This window comes from Asparagus officinalis, chromosome 3, assembly GCF_001876935.1.
Source record: "Asparagus officinalis chromosome 3, Aspof.V1, whole genome shotgun sequence".
Classification (NCBI taxonomy): domain Eukaryota; kingdom Viridiplantae; phylum Streptophyta; class Magnoliopsida; order Asparagales; family Asparagaceae; genus Asparagus; species Asparagus officinalis.
In genome coordinates, this window is record NC_033796.1 from 26,634,475 (window position 1) to 26,653,976 (window position 19,502).

At 36.5% G+C, this 19,502-nt stretch overlaps 3 protein-coding genes across 3 annotated transcripts in view; 2 read left to right on the forward strand and 1 right to left on the reverse strand.

Annotated features, from left to right (window-relative positions):
- Positions 1-2,190, forward strand: part of LOC109833519 (peroxisome biogenesis factor 10) — a 5,980-nt gene extending 3,790 nt beyond the window's left edge. The window contains 4 exon segments of the mRNA XM_020401224.1: positions 100-233; positions 782-879; positions 1,377-1,462; positions 1,589-2,190. Of these exon segments, the coding sequence (XP_020256813.1) occupies positions 100-233; positions 782-879; positions 1,377-1,462; positions 1,589-1,691 (421 nt within the window). The 3' untranslated portion in view covers positions 1,692-2,190.
- On the reverse strand, positions 3,606-9,321 carry LOC109834820 (uncharacterized protein At2g37660, chloroplastic). The gene is made up of 10 exons (XM_020402835.1): positions 9,120-9,321; positions 7,043-7,129; positions 6,889-6,947; positions 5,805-5,900; positions 5,601-5,681; positions 5,109-5,171; positions 4,820-4,993; positions 4,187-4,263; positions 4,006-4,081; positions 3,606-3,878 (listed from the first exon to the last, which is right to left on the reverse strand). Exons 1-10 carry the CDS (start codon positions 9,265-9,267, stop codon positions 3,804-3,806), a joined length of 936 nt encoding a protein of 311 aa, XP_020258424.1. The 5' UTR covers positions 9,268-9,321; the 3' UTR covers positions 3,606-3,803.
- On the forward strand, positions 14,180-18,809 carry LOC109833520 (40S ribosomal protein S3-3). Its single transcript, XM_020401225.1, has 6 exons — positions 14,180-14,318; positions 14,412-14,559; positions 15,274-15,445; positions 17,509-17,563; positions 17,642-17,773; positions 18,384-18,809. Exons 1-6 carry the CDS (start codon positions 14,289-14,291, stop codon positions 18,549-18,551), a joined length of 705 nt encoding a protein of 234 aa, XP_020256814.1. The 5' UTR covers positions 14,180-14,288; the 3' UTR covers positions 18,552-18,809.

Consider the following 19,502-nt stretch of genomic DNA (forward strand, 5'->3'; position numbering starts at 1 on the left):
TTGTTTTTTATTTGCAGAATTTTTGTTTTCTTAAAACATGTTACTTTTGCATAATCATCTACATGTTTCGTATGTAAACCTCTTATTTTCATGCTGTAGATATCAAATTCTGGGTGTGTTCCTCTTAATCCAGCTATGTATTCTTGGTGTGGAAGGACTTCGCAGAAGTAACTTATCTTCAATTGCTAGCTCTGTTCATCAGACATCGGTTGGAAGCCACCAATCTTCTACAGGTTACAGAGTTGTTAATCCAATTAGAAATTTTCACTAGTTTCACTGAATTTTGCAACATGATATGATGTGGTTAAATTTTGTTTTTTAAAGGCTTCACATCCTGTTCTGAACCTCAGTCTTTTTAATTTTTTTGAGTAAAATCAACTTAATACACCTCTAGTGCCAGTTTCCTTGTAAAGGTATGTAACTAGATAAGAAAGAGTTCAACGTCTAGTCTATGTAACTGGCTGAGTGGTTGAGGGGAGTGAGAAAGATAGAGGTGCTACAGAACATTATTCTTGGCATATCCTTGGAAGGAAATGAAGCATTATATTGATTTTTTGTGTAAAAACTGGTTTTTCTAAGATCTTTTCTGATCAACTTAGCATGCAAATATTTTCAAGCGAAACCTTCTAGAATGTAAAACTAGGCCTTTTGTGACCTTTAGTTTGGTTTGTTAAATGTATAAATAGTGGTTGATTGCTTAATGTTATTGGTTGAAACTAATCAAAAGTTAGTTTTATTGATCAAGTTGATCAAGTTAGTGTCTGCATATTTGTTGTCACAGGAAGAGGTTTGCCTATTTTAAATGAAGACGGAGATCTTATTATTGGTTCTAACCTTAGCAAGGGCAGTTGGACCTCAGAATCATCAGCTGCTTCAGAGGTCTGTCATATTCATTCTATTAGCAATTTAATGTTTAAATCCTTTCTTTCTTTTGGCTTATCAGTTAAGGCAGACTGCAAATGGTACAAAGTTAGTTCACTTAATCACCCCTTCAAGGATTCTGGCTTGAATTACATTCATCATTAATCTATATCTATCCTCTGGAAGATGGTACTTTGGAATATAAACAAAAATGGTCTGTGTCAAAAGGACTTGTGTTAACTGGTTCTCTGTGGTGGTATCCTGTATTTCATGACAAATGAGAAACTTGATGGTGGCTGTCTAAGAACTTACGCTGAGAGTGAACATCATCTTGAAAGTGGATTTTAAGTTTTTATCTTTTAGGGATACTTCATCTGACGTTGTGTTTCCTGCAATCAGTTGTCATGCTTGTTTGTCTTTATAAACTGCACACACAAAAAATGAAGATTGTTTTCAGAAAAAAATTGCTTAGATATTCATACTGAAATTCTTTCGTTTGGTGACTTAAGTCTCAGGTTTCCAGAGCTACAAGCAAGTGCACCCTCTGCCTTAGTACTCGCCAACACCCGACTGCTACACCTTGTGGTCATGTATTTTGCTGGTATATGTTCTCTCTTTAAACTGAATCCCATTTGTAATGAGCATGTTTATTATTATTTGCTTATTTATTTAAGTATTATTAGGGCAAAAAAATTGAATGCTGTGAATCGTATAATTATGTTTGCAGGAACTGCATTATGGAATGGTGTAATGAGAAGCCTGAATGCCCTCTCTGCCGAACTCCCATCACACATTCAAGTTTAGTTTGTTTGTATCATGCTGACTTCTAAACATTCAATTTACACAAAGGACCGTGAGAGAATACGAGAAGCTGATCTTACACCTTCCAGTTAAAACTTCTATTATGACACCATATCACAGCTGATTGATTTCCAGCATCATATTCTTTTGTGCTGGTAAATGTGCCCACCTTTGATATGAAGGTTCTCTAAATCGGTGACCAACTTGGAGATCTGGAAGAAAGGATGAGATATTTTGGTGTTAAGACTAACACATGAAATAAGTTTTGGAAAACAGTTGAAGACATTATGTACCATGTGATGGATTTGGGTTTGAGCTGTTTCGCTAGAGCCTCTACTGTATCATTTTATTATATGCTGAATTATCAGTCACCAATGTATGGTCCTAGCCGTTGCAAATAAAAAGTTATTGTTGTAATTGAGTTTAATTTTGCATTTCGGTATATAGGATGAGCAGCTGTGCAGTATGTAATGTTTTCTCATACTAATTTATATAGATTTCCGGGAAAAAAAATACATGATTTGTACATTGCTGCTCTGCATGATTTTCTGTATCCTCTAGATATACTTATGGTTTATGTTATGTATCATCTTCAAGCTGTTTTCACCCCAAATTTTCTCCGATACCCAAGGAGACCCTAAGATCCATTGGCTCTCAAGCTAATGACATAATTCTCAGACCCACGTTTCTCTTTGGAGCAGTTTACAGATAAGAAAGATTCCAAAATTGTTTCTCGTGCTGAAAATAGTTCTAAAAAAATTATGGGGCTAGACAAACTAGTTGTTGGGAACTAAAGTCAAATGGCTGGCATCTTAAAGTTGGATGAAGATCAATGAATTATCCAACTTACCTTAACTCATATGATTTATACTATTACCTTGCCGAATCTGTACGTATATTCGCTCTGATCTTTTTCAGATAAGCATTGGATTCCAATTCCAATAATTTGAAAGAACGTCAAGAATGCTGATGAAGATCAATGAATATGCCTTATGACATTCAACTAAATTGGCGACACATAAGTGCATCAAGAGGAGGAGAACAGTGAAGGGGGTAAAAATTTAGAAAGAGTCACACCTTTTGATTGAATTCTTATTCTCTTAATGAATCTCAGAACAAATCAAGCACAATTTGCAAGACAAGCAGAGATTAACAACTAATGAGGGCATTGACTTCATAGAGAATTTTTAGACAAGTTGGATGAGCATCTATGCTCATAAAGCTTTGCCTTCTATGAGAATTTGAGAATCTCTTACTTAAGGTTAGAGTATAAGGCTTTTAAAGCAAACTGCTTATATATCATTTTTTTTCCTCCTCCTTCATTCTTTCAAGAATATATTCCTTAAGCGAATTATTGAAAAGTTTCGATAAAAGTTTATGGATGCAAATGACTGAGCCAGATTATCTTCCTACAAATGTAAGCGTTTGAGGAAAGCATTTGCACAGTACGAAAAGAAACATGGAGCTGTTGAAGAGAGGCCTTACACGGAGATAAGAGCCTACCTTTGGTAGCCAAGGATGACTTGCCTGTGTCCTTTTTTGAGGTCTTCAGCTACTACATTGTGCTTAAAATCTCAATGTGGGTTCGTGGGCAGTCTCTAAGGCTATGTGAAGTTGCTCTATCTCGCGTGCTGGGCCACATCTCTTCGTTATCAATTTTGGTCATGCTAAAAGCTTTTTGCAGTAATAAAAGCAAGCTCTTAGAAGAGGATTATATGATTCTTAATGGTGGTATGTGATCCTTCATATTGTTCGTTACGTATAGACTAATTATACTGACCATAGGAAAGTATAACATATAAAGTGAATATCATGTTGTTTTCCAGCACTGTGCATGTATGTTTTATGTGTTGTAATGTTGTACAGACAATAATTTACACAAATGCAGAGAATAGCAGTCAATTTCAAGTAGAACCAAAAGAGCTGGTAAACAAACTTGCTAGTGGTAGGAGTAATCACAAATTTATTCAAGTAAGATTTTCACATTTCATATCTATGTAAACATAAACAAGACATTCACATACATTTCTTTGAAGAAGAAAATTAAATATACAAATCAAACCATCACAATCCACATTGCCGCTTTGCTCATCATACTAGCAGATGACTTTGTAAGCAAACTCGTGCACCACTACCTCAACTCAACTGCTCTCCTTGCTTAGCATTATAGCAAACCATTCTTTCCAGTCTGAAATCTTCTCCTCTCCATTTGTCACCTGCACAAGCAAATTTTTTATTTGTATGGTTCTGCAGTTAAGCCAGGCATAAGCCATAGAAACTTTAATAGGAGGAAGCTCGGAATAAGATTATTATTTTAAAAATGTGATTTATCTTTCGATGAACCTCAAATATGAGTCCTTTCTGAGGAATTGCATCAAGTGCCTCCACGCATACAAAAGCTGCATCCTCTTTGCTGAGCCTAACATACCAAAACAACAACAAATAAATTTTAGGTTTATATGAATTAGTTGTAGTTCAAAGGACTATATTTATATGTTGTTTCCCTCTTTTCTCTACCATGTACTTTTTGTATCTTCTGTAGAAGCAATCGAGGGGGCTACTGCTTAAGTGCTTACGTACTACTAATTGGAAGATTGTAACCTAATTCAATGATTAAGTAATAGCTTTGTTCTTTGAATATAACATTACAATTATTGAAACCCTGCCATTTCTTAGCTCTCGTGTGAGAGGTCTGACACCCAATCTTCAGTTTATCCCAAACTCTGGTAGCTAGCTACATGAATCAAATCATCTTGAGTTTCTCCCTCATCTTGTCATTGAAGTTATAATACACCCCAGCTTCTATCCTAACTTCATTGTATATTGTCATCCTCCATCTCAACAATCTTAGTTTGGTTCACATATTCTAGACATGTTTCTATAATGTCCCATGTCTGGTTGTATATCGGTTTTATAAAATCTCCTTTCACTTTAAGGACATTTCTATTATCAAATAGTACTCAAGAAACATTTGACAATTTAAATCATCCTTGATTTTTCTCCTTAAGCTGGCCATACTTGAACAATTGATCCTAAGCAACAACACTGATCACTCTTGAGTTTAAAATGAGTAAATCAAATGAAAAATAAATATACTATTCCTAGACTACCTAAGAGATATATGCCTTATAATGTTTATTGTTTATTCCTAGCATACCTCTTCAAAGCAGAAACCTTGCTTGCCACCAGGAGTATTTTGTAGCAAACCAGCTCTTATTATAGTATAAGGGATCCCAGACCCAATAACATTCTCTTCATCTCTCTCTGCCAAGTTCTTCGCCTTGCTGTTCATGATGGCCTGAAGCCCACTGCTACCTCTATAGACTGCCAACTGCAACCTTATGTGAACTCGATTCAAGAAAACAAAACATAGGTTAGTAAATGGCCAGCCAGTGCAATTGGCTGACTATAATTGAGAGGAAGCAAAATGGTTCGAAGATGGAAACCTGAGAGAGAAGTACAATGTGTTGAACACCCTTTGTTCGTCCAATGTCAGAAAAGAAACCATCCTATGGAAAGTTTATCGGAGTTTTTTAGACACAGAAATTTTATTTTATTTTTTTGGTATTCTGAGAGAGATAAACTTGGGTAAATGTCACAAGAAACCCCAAGAAGTTGGCCCATTTTGTGATAGCCCAAAAATTTGTAAATGTCACTTAACCCTTAAAACTTTTGCATTTTTCTGGAAAAATACAAAGAAAAATCCAACCCACTGTTTTTTCCTCTTTTTTTTGGGTGAAATCTACCCAAAAAAACCTAATGAACATCACCAATTCATTGGACACTTTCATAATTGATAAGAAAGGATATATAAATGAGAAAATCATACGAGAAGCATAAAACTTATAGTATAGCACGAACACGTCTTGTTGCCTTTGAGAGGAAACAACTGAATTTGTAACTAATAAATTGTATAGAACTGAAATGAGAATACATACATTTGAAGCGCTTATTACTGCATGAACTCCTCTTAATGCCTTTGTGAGGAATGCCTTGTCATTGGTATCTCCAGTCATTGACTTCTCAAATCAAAACATGGAACATCTTAACGAACTGACATAAAGAATTAAAAGATATATTCTCCAGAATAGAAGAAGGTTCTGTTGATACATTCAAATAAGCTGCAAGTGTTATGCTGTCACCTCAACATAAGTCCCAAAAGCATCAGTAGCAGCCCTTTTGTCCTTGACTAGAGCTTTCACACGAGCTCTTCTAAGAATCAATAATAATATAACCATCTGCAATTGGCCACATAATAGGACAATAAATATAATCAATTAGATACATAAGACATCAATAAAGTTATGATTTGTAAGATATAAGGATTCAACGTTACTGACTTTTTATTCAAAGAAGAGGATTTAAATTTAGATGCTATGGTACTGAGAAAACAGAGAGGTAAAAAGACATAAGCAAATATGTCTTCCGGAAAAATTCAGAATTTGGCAGGAATCATATCATGTTGGCATGAATGTTTGATTGTCCTCACAAAGAAAACTAAGTTAAAGTTCAGAATTTCATGTACTCTAACATTTTTATTGCAGGATAACTTATGTAGCATTTAGGTAACAGCTCTTATAAGACGTCTATAAAATGAGATAGCACTAGAGCATTGACATCATTCAAATGCTTCTCATCAATATTAGATTATACTTGCCAAGACCATTTTCTTGAAAACACTAAACTCTCATAGGTCCCAAATGAGATAACCGTGCATCACATATGCACACTAGAAGTTTCACTATAAACAAAAGCTGTAATGCAACGCAACAAGCAGTTAATTACAGTTTAAACTAGGATGAAAATGGTCCCTCCACAAAGCGACATAGATACTATGACTACAGATTATATATCATATTTATAGGCCAACATCCAAGATAGAAGGCAAAATGGTACACCTAGGCAATAGAAATGATATTTCTGAAAAATACTACTAACCCAAGTTTAAATTCATAAAGGAGAATTTTTTTTTTTGGATAAATGCCTTACTCAACTTTTAGCAGTCCCCATTCCGTATGTTAAACTAATATCCAGTAACCAGGGTTCTGGAAACCTAGTCAAACCAACCAATGAAAATGGCTATGCACATAGAAGCATTTAACAAGGATAGTTACACTTGTATGTGACGCTGAGGCATTCTTCAAGGAAATTAGTCTTTAAATGTTTGTTGAAGTTCATCCAAGGTCGGCAAGGATAAAATGTCAGTTCTGGCTCAAAATCACTCACCTGTCCCATTTCGCTTTCTCCATCGGTAACCAACACCGCATCACGTACTTCATCATCTTCTGTGCTTCAGCAGATTAAGGACCAAAAAAATTAAGTGTTGTAATTACTAATTTTATCCCCAGACAGGAAAGAACATAGGCAGTAACAGATTTACCTGCATTATCATCTTCTTTGGCTTCTACACCTCCATCTTTAGGAAGGAGATCCGGTGCCCCATACCACTTCCTCAGTTTTGGCCCACCTATAAATGATAAAATTTATGTGGTTATTCCCATTAGTTGGTAACTTGTAGAAAGAGATAATCTAGTAATCATCACAAGAAACAAAATAAAAAAAAAACTAATGTTAAAGAAACAAAATCATGCCAATAAGAAGGGATGCATAGAATTTTTCAATAAACAAATAAGACTGTGTCCTCGAAAATCAAACTTCACAATTAGTAATATGAAGAGCAAATGAATATTTTATCACGATCTTCAATAAGATCATAGTCCTTTAGCGATGGAATATTTACATGGGAGTAACACACCTTTCACTACAAATACAAGTGGAATTTGCATGAATATTTGCCAATTTTGTGAACCTTGCATAACACATTAACAAACTTCTTCTCTGGTTATGTAAAATTTGAGGGAAATTACAGAACAAGACTGGCAAATAACTCCCCGTAAATATTTTCTCTGCTTAGTGATGTGGAACGTGATGCAAATGCATTCATGAAGAAACTGAATCGTCAGAATTCCCAAAGGGGGGCTGGCAGAGGAAATTGACTTGCAACTAAGAATGGATCGTATTTCCCAAACCGTGTGTCCAAATTGGACGGATAATGTATGAAAACCACGTAGTTTTTCAAGACGGAGTTAGCCAAACCGACTGTTGTTCGGTTTGCCGCCATCTGTTTCACGAAATCCCCTCCGATTGAGACATATTGGACTTTTTATTAACTTTTTATTATTTTGGGCAATGTTTTAGGAGTCTGTTTTGATTAGGTAACAAATCCGATTCAATTCCAAATTTCACTGATGTTACGACCCAAAAATCACTAAGCATTAATCTTTATTAAGATCCTGACACATGTCCCTGCACGTAATCAAACAAATCCCTAACCGAAATGACTCAAGCCATTTCCATAGCCGACTCGATCGGCCGACAACTTGCATAGCCGAGTCAAAAGGCGGTACTTATTGGCCAACCCACCAAATCGACTCATACTCAACCTACTGTTCAGCCGACAACTCGCATAGCCAAATCAAAAAGCTGTGCTAGTTGGCCCTTGACCAAATGAATAGAGAAACAACAATTATCTTGAAACTCTCGCTAGTTGACTACCCTTGCATTAACTGCTCTGACAAATCATCATTACTTTGGCCCTCATAGCCTTTTATGACTCATCGGACCCAGTCAGCGCCAAGCACCTGCTGTCGTTCCCTCGTTATATGACCAAATGACTCGCCCTCTTCCGTGGCCGACACATGGAAGATGATTGCCGACTCAACTGCATAGCTGGACCCGGCACAAGTTACCTCTTTGCCCTTCCAATCCACTAGAAAAGGGAGCAGCATTGCATGTGGTAAGGGTTGATTGTTTCATGAACTTTGAATTACGCTATCTCTATATTTCTCACTCAAGTTCAACTACTGACTTAATCGTTGGAGGAACAACTAAATATCCCAACTCCGCCCTCTTATGAGCTCTTTATGGGCAGGAAAGAACAGTATACCCCAGAACCTGCCATTTGAAGGAGTTTGAGGACCTAACACTCTCGTAATCCCCACATAAATCCCTAGTTTGATAACTGACATCAACAACCGACTTGATTCCCCAATCGTAGAGAGCCTTTTAAGAATAGTTTTGCTATTACTATTTTTTGGTAAAATTCGGGTTCTAATAGGAGTGTAGTTTGTTTTCTATTTAAGCAGAGGATTGTTAGCCAGGTAACAATTTTCCATCAATAAAATTCTCTTTTATATTGCTTCGTAGATTCGAGATTGTCTCTTCATGGATCCTAAAATTGTTCTTTGTGGATTCAAAGAACAACTCTTGATAGATTCTGAGGGGGTTTTTTTTTTAAAACTTATGTGCTGCGTTATTTAGGATTCATAGAAGTCAGGTAACCCCAAACGGCAAGTGGGCAACAGAAACGAGAAGGAACAAGCAAGAGCATGATAAAAAGTGGAGAGAGAGAGAGAGAGAGAGAGAGAGAGTTAAATGCAGCTCATATCTCAAATCACCTTCGATGTAGTCGAGGATTCGGTCGGTGAAGCTTGTTTCCTTTTTCTTTGAGTAGCAGCGTAGGAGACGACGATGCAAACGAGGAGGAAAAATAGTCCATCGAGTTAGAGATAGAGAGAGGGGAGGAGAGAGATGAGCAAGAGCCATTAATTATTACAGGGTCGAGTCTGTTTGTGATAAGGCTGCTGAGTGAGGCCTCTGTGACTCTTGAGAACTGAGATCGAAGAGAAGGTACAAGGTCGGGTCGGACTGGGATTCCGATTTACCACCGTACCCAAACCCAATATGGCAATATGGCATTCATTCATAATATAATGACTAGTGCGAATCACGTGATACCTTCCCCTCCGTGAATCGCGCTGTGTCTCGTTTCTGGCTCACAATTATCACCGATGAAATGATACATAAGTGATCAGATGATTTTGTCGATGAAATTAATTTGGAGAATAGAATCCACTAAATTTCAACAAATGCCAGCAATCCGCTAAATTTTTATGCCGGCATTAGACGGCCATTTCAAAGCTAATTATAACGGAGCAGGAGGCAATTTGGTTTAATCAATATATGCGGAGCATTTGTTACCAAAACATTTGATAATATCCCAGCTATTCTTCTGTCATCAGCACTTACAACTCAATTATGGCCACCGTTGATGTTCTTGCTACAAGAGATTGGTCGAAGCTGCCAACTGATGTCCTCTGGCTAACTCTAAAGAGATCGAAGATCGTCCACTACATCCGACTCAGTGCATGAGTCTGCTCTTCCTGGAGCTTTGCCTCGCTCGAGAAGCGTTTTCCTCCGGCATTCCAAGCTCCATGGCTCATGCTGCGTAGCACTAACAATGGCCCCGGAAAAGATACAGCTGTCTTTCAATTTCCTTCACTCGATGATCACAAAATGTTCACGATCGATGCATCTACCCCAGCTTCAGGTTCTAGTCTATGTGGATGAATTATCAGAGATTTACGCATTCAATCCGATAACAGAAGTTAATTAAAAATCGACCTAGCTCCCTTCTATCACCACTTTCCCTGACATCATGTACCCTTCTTTCGACCACGAAGGAAATGTTGAAGGATATGTCTACAACGATCTCCGAACTTGCTCTCGTAAACTTCACGGGATAGAATACGTGATTGAAAATCACTTTGAGAAAGTCGTTAAATGCCCAAATGATCATATCGTTGCGGTCATATATTTCATATTTGTCACCAGGAGGACATAGGGATAAGTTGGCATTCGCTAGAACTGGGGATCAATTCTGGACTCTGTTAGAAACACCGATCACCGGTTTTTTAGGTGTTGTTTTTTTATAAAGAGAACCTCTATGCTGTTATGTACGGTGCAGAGGTTGTTTGTTGCAACATTGAAAATCCCTTTTCCTCAAAAGCATCGATTGTCGGTGATGATTTCAGGAGAGAAGATTTTCACAATTATTATATGAAATATCTGGTCGAGTCATCGTGCGAGTTGTTGCGAGCTCGGCGGAAGATTAGCGTGCTGAAATTAGATGGAGATGGGGGGTATTTGAACTGAGACTACGAGGTTTCGGGTGTTCAAGTTGAATCATAGCTCGGATAAGTGGGATGAAGTGAATAGTACAGGAAACAATGCACTCTTTCTAGGCCACAATTACTCGATTTCGCTGTCAACTGATGAGTTTATGGAGCTGCAGAGGGATTGCGTATACTTCACTGGTGCTCATAGGGAATGCTACAGATCGAGTCTCGCCAAATCGGATAGGGGATATGGGAGCATATTGCTTAGAAGATGGACGCATGAAGCCTTTGCGTTCAGATGATTATGCCGATGTTGATCATAATTGCTTGTTGAATTGGCCTCCGCCTAATTTTGTTCGCTCCTAATTACTGTGGTTAATTAGCCGGTGACGAGGAGATGTGGTCAAATATTTCAGACCTCTAAAGAGCTTAAGTTTGATATTTTTGTGAGACTTAAATTTGATGTTGACCATCTTGATAATGCAATGAGGGACATGGGTGCTCATGATGACTCAAATTGTTGAATATGATTCTTTGCTTCAGCTTTCGCTGCTCAAGCTCTACTTACTCGAACCTTGCTTCTCTCGCTTTTCATTAAATGGTTTCTGTAGAAAATTCATAATGTTTTTCAGTTTTAAGTCTTAAATTGAAAACTTTCACAAATTTATTTTGTTGTGTTTCGGTATAAAAGAGACTTAACTGAAAACTCTATATCTTATACATCTATCTCAAAGTTCACAAAGATGTAATTATTCTCGATTGTGTTAATCTAATCACTAATGTTTGAAGCCAATTAACCCTGTTTTAACTGATAGAAATTAAGAAAGAGACCCTAAATAGATTTTCCGATAACACCTCGATGGCAAGGTTGGCTGGATCACTGTTGCATAGCAGCTCAATTGGCCTGAGGTTGATAGTGCGAGGAATGAAGAAAAGTGCTGAATAAAATCGTGATTTTTTTATATAAAACAAAGTGACTTACGATCAACAAAAACAAAGAAAATTATTTGCTGCGTTTTACTACCTACATTATGAATCCGGGACACTATACAATTCAGTTTACAAAGCCAAATCAATCATGATTTTTGAGAGTTAGAGACCTACCGAATAAAATCGTGAGTAGGAAATTTTAACTTCAATGTTAAATCAATTAAAAAAAATTTTAAGTATCACTCTTACCCATGCGATCAAAATATCATTCCCGAATGTTTCATGTTACCCGAATTTGATTACCAAATACATTGCAAAGGGAGATTCATACCTCTCCTTTTTTTTAATAACAGATTCATACCACTTGGATACATGATCTATTATATTTATGCACTACCACGAAAAAAAATATTTAACCAAGTGGAAAGAATCCTAGAATTTGGACCCTTTTGTAGTGTACAGATCCTCTACATCCTTAACTGCAGAGAATTTATGCATCTAGCGAACCGTGTAAATGATATTAATTATCTAAATAATATAAAAACAATTTAAATTATAGGGCCCACTGAGATAATTCAATAGTAATAGCTCACATAAATAATTGTAGACATTATCTACAATCGAGATTGTAGAGAATCTAGAACCCTCTTGCAATGGAGATGTCACATGAGATTGGTTATTGAATTACTGCATTTTCTGAATTTTTTTCTTTGCTTTATAAACCCAAAATTAACCCCCCACCTACCCCACCCCTAAAAAAAACAATTTATTTTTATTCCCACTAACTTGAAAGCTCTTTTGCCTGTGAATCCATAGTTTTACTCTCATTTAACTTTTAAAATCACCTTCCAAATTTATTTTTAGGCTCTAAATATTTCACTGAAAGTTTTATCCCATATTTTTATACCCACCCATACCATTAAAAATTTAATTTACTTATATATCCTAAGTTTTACCTAATTTATTTTCAAACCTGTCAAATCACTTTTATAGTCAAAATTATACCAATCTATTTTTAAGCTCACTTTATATTTGGAAGCTTGTGCGTCGTTTGGTACGCGGGAATGGACTTAAATGAGAATGAAAAAGGAAGAATGAATGAAATGAAATTAATGTGAGAATGGAATAGTACGTCATTCTCATTCTCAAGTTTGTCTGTAATTTATAAAATAAAGTGGGAACTGACTTATTTTAAAATTGTATATTTTATCGATTTCTCATTTAAGTGGGAATGCTCATTCCCTATCATTTCATTGGGAATGTTCATCCCCACATAAAGTGGGAATTGATGAGAAGTGAGAATGTGCATTCCAACTTCAAAAAAGAGGGTGTGTTTGGTAGGAATGAATGAGAAATGAGAATGATCATTCAATTCCACCTCATTCCCGCGTACCAAACGAGACCTTGGTATACAATAGAAATTCCTACATTTTTCTGTAATTTGCTTATTTTATTCAGTGTTAAGTATACAATATAACCAGAATGTTTGAATCATCATTTTTTTGCCTTTTCACACTAATATAGTAGGATCTCAAACTATAGATTTATTACTTTTTTGCACATAAGCTAAATTTAGTTTAAATACTTTCAAACCAATTACATTTTGAAAGGGGTGTTAACCTATAAACCCAAACTTTTATCTAAAAACTATTTTAAACCTATCCACTTTCAAAATCACTCTTGGCCAAAATACTCAATATTATTAATTCTAAACTCAATTTGCATATCAAGAGTTTGATATACAGAGTAAACTGCAATATTTTTCTTTTACTTGCTATATTTTGGTCAAAATGGTTAGACATACATTGTATTTTAAATCAAATGCGCAAACCATTATCATTTTTTGGCTTCTTTCGTCCAATTTAAAAAAATTCCTATATAAATCTAAAGCTTTACAACCATTCATTCTAAACCTAACCACTTCCAAGATTACTCAAAGACCCAAAGTATTTAACGGAATTATTTTAATTTTATTGTGCATTTTTGTATATGTTATAAGTTGCCGTATGTTTGATATAACTTTTCTATATATTTATTCTAAATGATTAGATATAAAGCTTATTTTTCAAACTTAATTCTTAAACCATATATATTTCACTTTTCTAATTGAAGCAACTCGCAAGTGAATTTTGCTTATTCGATACTAATGCTTGGTTTGGTAGAGCGGGAAGTAAAGTAAAGGGAGGTATAAAAATCTGAAGTACCTTGGCCAATGCTAGCCACAGTTGCACGTGGGGTTCACTTGGGCTGTGACTGGGACGCATGTTCTTATCAAGCCCCTTTGTTAGAAGAGTTTTAGAAGGAAAGACAGAGCCAAAGGAAGTAAACATAGTAGGAGAAAGCTCAAAAGGAAGTAAAAATGAGGAAAGAGAAGAATATTTTCAAATTGAAGGCTTAAAAGAGAAGAGAGAAAAATTAAACTATAAGTTGATGTGTTTTTTCTCTCTCCCCCTTCTGCCAAACGAAAAGCAAAATGTATATGTACTTCATTCCACCTCAGTGCGCCTCCGTGTATCTTACCTTCCCTCTTTATACGTCTCTACCAGACCACGCCTAAAAGGCATGTGGGTTTGAATCGGGTAAGAATCCGTCGAAAACAACTCGACCCGTTTTATTTACCTATAAATATCACTAATTCGCTCCGCGGAGCTCCTCTCGAGCTAGGGTTTTAGAATCCGCAAATTGCAAGAGGCGGCCGATCTACCTCTCTCTTGCTCGATCTAAATCTAAAGAGAAAAAATGCCGACTTCAATTAGCAAAAAGCGAAAGGTCTGTCTTTTCTCCTTCTTTCTTCTGAAACCCTAGATCTCGCCGTCGATCATAACTTCTCATATTCTTTTTTTTCTTCGAATTTTTGTTCAGTTCGTCGCCGACGGCGTTTTCTTCGCCGAGTTGAACGAGGTCCTCACCAGGGAGCTCGCCGAGGATGGATACTCGGGCGTCGAGGTTAGGGTTACGCCTGTGCGTACCGAGATTATCATCAGGGCTACTCGAACTCAGAACGTGCTCGGTACATCTCTGTCTGCGCTATTGTTTATTTCTTCTTCTAGAGTATGTTATAAATTCAACGATAAATAATCGATGTTTCCTGTGTAATTGTCTGCAACTGTTCGTTCAAATGAATGAGACGGTTAAAGGTGGTCTTTACAAGAGTACTATCCCGAAATAGTTAAATCCTGGATGCTTTGGTAGATGGAAACTCTATTTTTCTTATAAAGTAAGGGTAGTGCATCCATTTTAGAATATTTGTAATAAATTTCTAATATCTATTTAACATATAACTCAGAAATGAATCAGCTGTGAACGATAGAAAACGGCAATTCTAAAAAAATGCGCAGCTAAGTAATATTTTGCGTTGTAAATGGAAAAGATTCTTATAAAGCTGTAAATTTTATCATCCTATTCCTGGCATAGGTACCAGTTAATATGGGCGTAAGGATGAGGCAGCTCAGTAGAAAGGTTTTAATTTTTTTACAAAAGAATTCCTTAATTGAGCGGATATCTTTAATAGGTACTCTTAAGTTCTGTAGTTGAATATCTTACGATGATTTATTCTTCAGTGACAATCTTTCAGTTCTATGGCTCAAGAACGAATCTTTGGGCAATGCTGAACAGTAGTCTGGAGAAATCATTCAAATTTTATAGAATGTAAATGATAGGATCCATTCATGATCTGATACTTTTGAGGACTTTTTCATGGTTATATTCGTGGTTTTCCTTCTAGGTGAGAAGGGCAGAAGAATCAGAGAACTGACTTCAGTTGTTCAGAAGCGTTTTAATTTTCCTGAAAACTCTGTTGAACTCTATGCTGAGAAGGTCAACAACAGGGGCCTTTGTGCCATTGCTCAGGCTGAATCTCTCCGATACAAGCTTCTTGGAGGACTTGCTGTTCGGAGGTGCACCTTTCACTGTAGCTTCAAAAGATTAAACTTTGCATTTGTAATTTCATTCTTCATGTTGTTTCCTTGTTGTGTTATTAGTGTAGACATCTTGAGTTAGATATTTTTGTGTACTTGGTTAGCATTATCTACAGTTACTTGCCATACAAATTTTTTCCCCAGAAAATTGAATCCTTTCGTGCCTTATACTTGCTGGTCTTAGGAACTGGCTTTTTTGTTGAATATACACACAGTATGTCATTTTTACAGCAGTTTGGTTTCTTGTACCGAAACTGTGTCTGAAGATGACTAGATTCATCTCTGCCCTCTAATGCTCAATTTTCAATATAAACCTTTACTCTTGGTTATATTGATTTGTGCCTTAAAGGGCAAATTTATTTAAGTATTAAGTTTTAATGACGCTTTCAAGCAGAGTAATATTTCTCAACATGACAAATCATTTCTTATTTCAGGTTTTTAATTATGCCATGAAATGAAGAATTCAAGAATTGCTTTAGGAGTGGTATCATAATATTCTTAGGTTTTCTGATTCTGGAATTTTTTGTTACTTCGTGAGATTCCTGTTCACTAGTTGTATAGTGAAATTCCTTGAGCTAGTTGTATAACATTCCTCTCTTGTTTGAAAAGATACCCAATAAACATATTGTATGTCTCATTGATTTCAGAGAATTTATGCAATATTATATGCGCTGCACGCTCACTAGTGATTCTGATAAAAAAGATTGTTAATGATGAGAAAATTGTTTTTCATAATGCTAAATTAACTTCTCACTGTTTGGATGCGAAGTCGACTTGGTTACCAAAAATGTAATCATGGTCCTTGAAAATGTCTTAATTCTTGACCATCTCATTTCCATTTTATTGGAGTGTGGTGCACGAAGTTTCTTCCATGATATGATCTATTGATATGTCTGACTTCTTATCATATCCATCGTCTTTCCAAAATTTCCTCTTTTTCCTTCATTCTTTTGTTTTTCCTCTTTTGGATTTTTAGAGCAGTCGTCATCTATAAAGCAAATAGGTTGTTCTATAACCAACTTTGTGTCGGAAGATGACTACAGCACTGCCTTCCATACTAACATGATCATGAGAGAATCTTACAGGACTCATTTCACAAAGTATGTTTAGGCAACATCTTTTTATGACAATGCTTTCCTATTGTGCTAGTGGTCTTTGGTGCCGCCTCTCTTAAATTTGTAAACTGTATTCCTATTTCTTTAAGTGGACCATTGCATCCTGTTGTGAGTATAAGGCTGCAGACTTGCTGGAGCAATCCTTAAAGCCTATTTGCTTATTCGTATCTGGCAATTCTGGTTTGATACAAGAGCTTCTTATTTCTTGAACTGAGCATTAGTTATATTACTCTGAGCAAGTGTTGCTCTTGGGACTCTTAATAGTGCTCACATAATAACACAATGGAGTTAGTCAGGCTTCAAGCATCTTCATATGCCTGGAGTTTGGAATTTTCTCCTACATGTTATGCACATGCTTGTTCTGTTACCCAACATCCAGAGGGGTATGTTGTGTAGGACAGTCCACAGTTCACTTCTCTTCAAAAGTTGTTTCCATTTGTGTCATGTGTGGTCATCTGAAACCAACACTATTCATTTATTTACTTACCACTTATCATGAATCTAACACTTGCTAAAGTGTAAACTGTCTCTTAAAAAAATCTGCAGGAATTTAAGTTGTGAGCACACTGGCTAAAGTGTAAACTGTTCACTTAGAAAAATATACAAGATTCATGTTGTGCCTGGTGAGGAAAACCGATTTCTTCCTATATAAATCAATTCCCTCTCAGACGGTGTTTTGGGCATGTGCAGCCAAATATTTTGAGCATCCACAGATCCTAGCATGCCGGAGATTGTATACGGATGTTTCATGTTCTTTTATTTGATGTTTTGCTGTTACTTTCTTCCCTCATTCATATACTTAGGGTGCATCTATATAGTTTGTAATGATTGTATGCTACTGTCTGCATGAAATCACTGGTTAGATATAGTTGTAACTGATGGTCGATGGATCTTTGTTATGGTCTTTAATAATCCTTTCTTTTACAGGGCCTGCTATGGTGTCCTGAGATTTGTCATGGAGAATGGTGCCAAAGGATGTGAGGTGAGCTGAGCTGCTTTTCTTTTTCTTATGAATTGTTTTTTATTTCACGGATTTTGTTTTTGATACCTGTACCTGCAGGTGATTGTGAGTGGAAAATTGAGGGCGCAACGTGCCAAATCGATGAAGTTTAAGGATGGATACATGATTTCCTCTGGTCAGCCTGTGAATGAATATATAGACTCAGCTGTTCGCCATGTGCTTCTGAGGCAGGTTGGTTTCTCATTAATTTTTTTTGTGTTGCTGTTCATTTGAATCTTTTTGTAGTTGTGCTGTGATTTCGTTTAATGACAAATGTTAGGTGGAAGAAAGCTGATTTGCCTGTAGTGATACACAATTTTATCCTGCAGTAGTTTATTTATTCAACAATGCTCCTTTATCAATCTAGCTTGTGTTTAAGTTTGCAAAGTTTTATCAATTATTTATGTGAAGCTTGAGCGTTTCTCTTTATAATCAGTTGACACCAGCATCCTTATGCCATTCAATTACTTGTATATATTTGTGCGCATTATGAACTCTATTGTTTATTCCTAGTATTTGTATAGAGCTGACATCCTTCAGGGCTCCCATTCTATTCAAGAGAGAATCCAGCCGTCCCAAATTTAAGATTAAATTAAAAAGTGACAAGTGCTGGTTTTGCTTCTAATTAATCTGATAGGCGTGCCTTTACATTTATCTAATGTCCATCACAACAGATGTGACCATAATTTTGTGTTACATGTGAAAGCAAATTAGTGGGATTAAGATTACTTATGCTGTGGACATAATTGATCAAATAATCACTGTGTGTCTTGAATTACATGTGCACTCTCTTTCTTTGCAGGGTGTTCTTGGCATCAAGGTGAAGATCATGTTGGATTGGGATCCAAAGGGAAAGCAGGGACCAACCACACCACTTCCAGATGTGGTTACCATTCACTCTCCGAAGGATGAAGAGGAGTACCTGAGGCCTCCAGTGATGGCAACTGAAATAGATGTCCCAGTTGCTTAAGTGCTGCCCCTGCAGAAGTTTCTCTTTTTTATTTTCTCGGCCACCTGGACTCCCACCAACTTAATGAGTTCTTCAGAGTTGTTTACAATACTTCTCAGAAGCACTTGTGTTTATTTAGTTTTGTACCAAAAACTTGTCGTCGTTTGAGATCAATCAAAACCCCTTCCTATGTTGTTTTGCTTAAATCTTCTCATGTCTTGACGAGGGTCTATTACTATTTTTTGAACGAAGGAGGTATGTAACTATCTCAGTTGCTGAAGTGTAGGTGTGACATGCGACGTCTAATGAAGTTTGGGATTAGATAGTTTTAAAAGGAACGGCTTGCAGGATTATGTATATCGGTGACTTGCTTTCTAATACGCATTGCTTGCCGAGAGCGTTTCCTGCTACAGTGGAGGGAGAATGGGCGGTTGTATTCTACGATCAGTTGGAAAGCTCAACAATCATTCTCCCCACATTGTTGTGTGTTTTGTATCTACTCTTTTTTTTTATGTTTCTTGTTATGGCAATTTGCGGAAAGGATGTTTGTTCAATAACCTTTTTTTGAGTTTGGGGATATTGTGTGATGACTTGCCATATTACATGCATCTTTTGCCCAAGTGTTTTTCTGGCGCAGTAACCAAAAAGATCGTAAGCTATTGTTTCTGTATGTAGCTGAACGCTTAACATGTTTTCAGTTAGTTTTGTTCAATAAGGAGCAGTTTTAAGCAGTTTCAACATTATCTTTTGGCCAACGAAGGCCATATCAGGAGTCTTCAATGACTACTGGCTTTCCAACCTTCAGCCAACAGAACCAAGTGTGCGACAGCAGGCAAATTTGATGGTTATTATTCCTGATTCTTTTGTGCCTGTCAAGATTTTTTTTTGGGTTTATCAGTTGGAGGTGAAGGCTGAGAGAATAGGAAACTAGCCTTGATGCGAATTGTTAGAATAAGATTCCACGCGACTCTC